At 50.0% G+C, this 2,499-nt stretch overlaps 1 protein-coding gene across 1 annotated transcript in view; it reads left to right on the top strand.

Moving 5' to 3' along the window:
• The first annotated feature begins 2,150 nt into the window (after positions 1–2,150).
• Positions 2,151–2,499, top strand: part of SGPP2 (sphingosine-1-phosphate phosphatase 2) — a 185,419-nt gene continuing 185,070 nt past the window's right edge. The window contains exon 1 of the mRNA XM_007935630.1: positions 2,151–2,179. Coding sequence (XP_007933821.1) covers positions 2,151–2,179 — 29 coding nt within the window. The remainder of the gene's footprint in view (positions 2,180–2,499) is intronic.

Genomic DNA, 2,499 nt, shown 5'->3' with positions numbered 1-2,499 from the left:
TTTCCATGTGATAACATTTCTTCAGCACAGAGAATGGACAGGTTCTGAGCTACAATGCTTTTAAAACAGGGGATAACCTGTGGGTAGGTAAACAGGAATACACCCAAGACCAAGGATGGATTTGGCTGAAGACAGTGTTACACGTGTACTTGTGCTACAAAATTATCCACGTACATTAGAGAAGTAACAGAGAACGAGGTTGGAGTAGCTTCTCAGAGACAACCCAACACCTTGAGGGAGAGAATCACTGGCCTGTGGGCTTAGGACCATAGTCTCGGGGGGACATCATGCTCAGTTGGCACAACATAGTACATAAAAGTCTTATTCTACATCCTACTTTGCTGAGTGGGGTCTTAAAAGCTTTTTATGTGGCCATCTAAAATGCAACTATTAGTCTCTTCTCCTTTGGAGCAAAGAAGTGTGAAGAAAATCAAAGTCATTTGGAAACAATTAGTCCAACAATAAGATGGACCATGAGAACTTTAGCCTTCACGACCCCAAGACCAGAAGAACTAGATGGTGCCTGGCTACCAATGCCAACCACTTAGAAAGGGATCAGAATTGCAGATCCTGGATAGAGCATGAGGAAAAATGTGAAACAAAATTCAAAAACACAAAAATGGCCAGAATTACTGATTGGACAGAGATTGGTGGAACTCCTGAGATTACGGCCCCAGGTGATCCTTTGGGCCTAAAACTGGACTCATTTCCATGGATTAGCACTCAGCCAAACAGTAGAAAGACCTACAAGCAGAACACCTACCCGAGGGTGACACACCCCTTAGATCAATCAGCCAGGAGACAGGAGAAGGGCAGCACTCACATAGAGGGCAAGCTGGACAGACAGGAATGCACAGATAAGAAGGGCACAGGGAGGGGGGGAGTCAAGGGGAGGAGAGGGGAGGAGAGCTCTAAATAAAAACAAGAGAGAACCTGGTACCTGTAAATGACAGCAAACAACATGGAGACAGGAACCTGCTGTTTTGTGGGCTGGACATCTCTGGGCAAAGTGTGGCCACTGTTCTGTGCTTCCTCTGTAACTCAAGAATGAGAATGTTAGATCCCAAGCATTTCCCAGCTCCCTCAGCCACCGTGACCTTACTCTCTAGCAGGGGTTGGGAAGCAAGGAGAAAGGAAAGGAGGCTACCAGGAAAGTCAAATCATCCCTGGAAGTTACATCCCCAAAGATGTCCTGGCCTAAAAATTTAGACAACTCCATAAACAAGGTGGTAGCAGGTGTTCCTTCACAGCCCTTTGAGCAATCAAATATTTCAGACTTTGCATGGGCAGCCAGGAAGCACACAGTCGGCTTCCTACTGCAAACTGAAGACAAAAGGATTGGGTTGCACTTCTGTTCTAGACTACTCAGATGGGCCTGAATTAACGCTTGCTCTGGTGGCCTAGTAACTAAGGCATTTGACTGCTAACCAGAAGGCTGGTGGTTCAAACCTACCAGCCACTCCTTGCAAGAAAGGTTGGGCACAATCTACATCCCTAGTGATACCCCCTTGGACAGCAGTGAGTTTGGTTTTTTAGGGAAGTGCAGAGGCCCTCGTGGAGGATCAGTCCTCCTAGATGGAGATGGAGGGATCTCGTGGAAGGAAAACCAAGGCTGTGTGCAGAAGTTCCCTTGACTGCTCTCCCGCTGCGACTTTAAAGCAGGTGAGGGTACCACAAAGCCAAAACTAAACCCATTGCCATGGAGTGGATTCTGATTCATAGCGACCCTATAGTGCAGAGTAGAAATGCCCCACAGGGTTTCCAAGGCTGTAAATCTATAGGAAACAGAGCACCTCATCATTCTGTGGAGTGGCTGATGGGTTCCAACCCTTGATCTTTCGATTAGCTGCAGAGTACTTCACCACTACACCACCAGGGCTCCCTAACAGACGTTAGATCCTCATCTCAACCCTTCAGCACAGGTTTCCTTCAGGTCTAAAGGCCTGAACGTTCTAGTTCTGCCTTCCCAGTGTCATTAAACAGAAGCAAGGCGGAGAAAAGGCGTAGGAGAGGAGTATCTTTCTCAATACAGAAAACAAACAGAAGCGCTTTTCCTCCCCAACCTAAAACGGTTCCCCAGTTGCCACATCACCAGGGCAGGGGCAGGACGCGCAGGGTGACGCAGGGCCCACTTTGAGCTTCTGCGGTCCATGAGCAAGGTCGAGGGAGTTCGGTCAACGTCTGGGGAGACTGCATCACGCCAAATTTGGAAGGAATTTAGGAATATTCGTTAGGCTACTTGCTGGGGACTGGCTGCGCAGGAGCGGGCAAGGAACCCATAGGGACTGGGTGCGAGGAGCTGGGGGGAAACCCGAGGTCACCTTCGGCTCAAGAGTGAAAGGAAAGTCCACGCCCCGCCCGTCGGCCCAGCGCAAGCTCCTACACGCTCTGCCAGTCCCCAGAAAGCTGCACGTCGGCGCTAGGCCGGAGGAATCAGGGGCGTGGCTGAGGCCTGGGGCGCGGTGGCGACACCTGTACCCCTCCGCCGGCTCAGGGCGG

Source organism: Orycteropus afer, unplaced genomic scaffold, assembly GCF_000298275.1.
Source record: "Orycteropus afer afer isolate SDZICR_OR568_19922 unplaced genomic scaffold, OryAfe1.0 scaffold00002, whole genome shotgun sequence".
Lineage (NCBI taxonomy): Eukaryota > Metazoa > Chordata > Mammalia > Tubulidentata > Orycteropodidae > Orycteropus > Orycteropus afer.
This window is presented reverse-complemented; position numbering and strand designations above follow the sequence as displayed.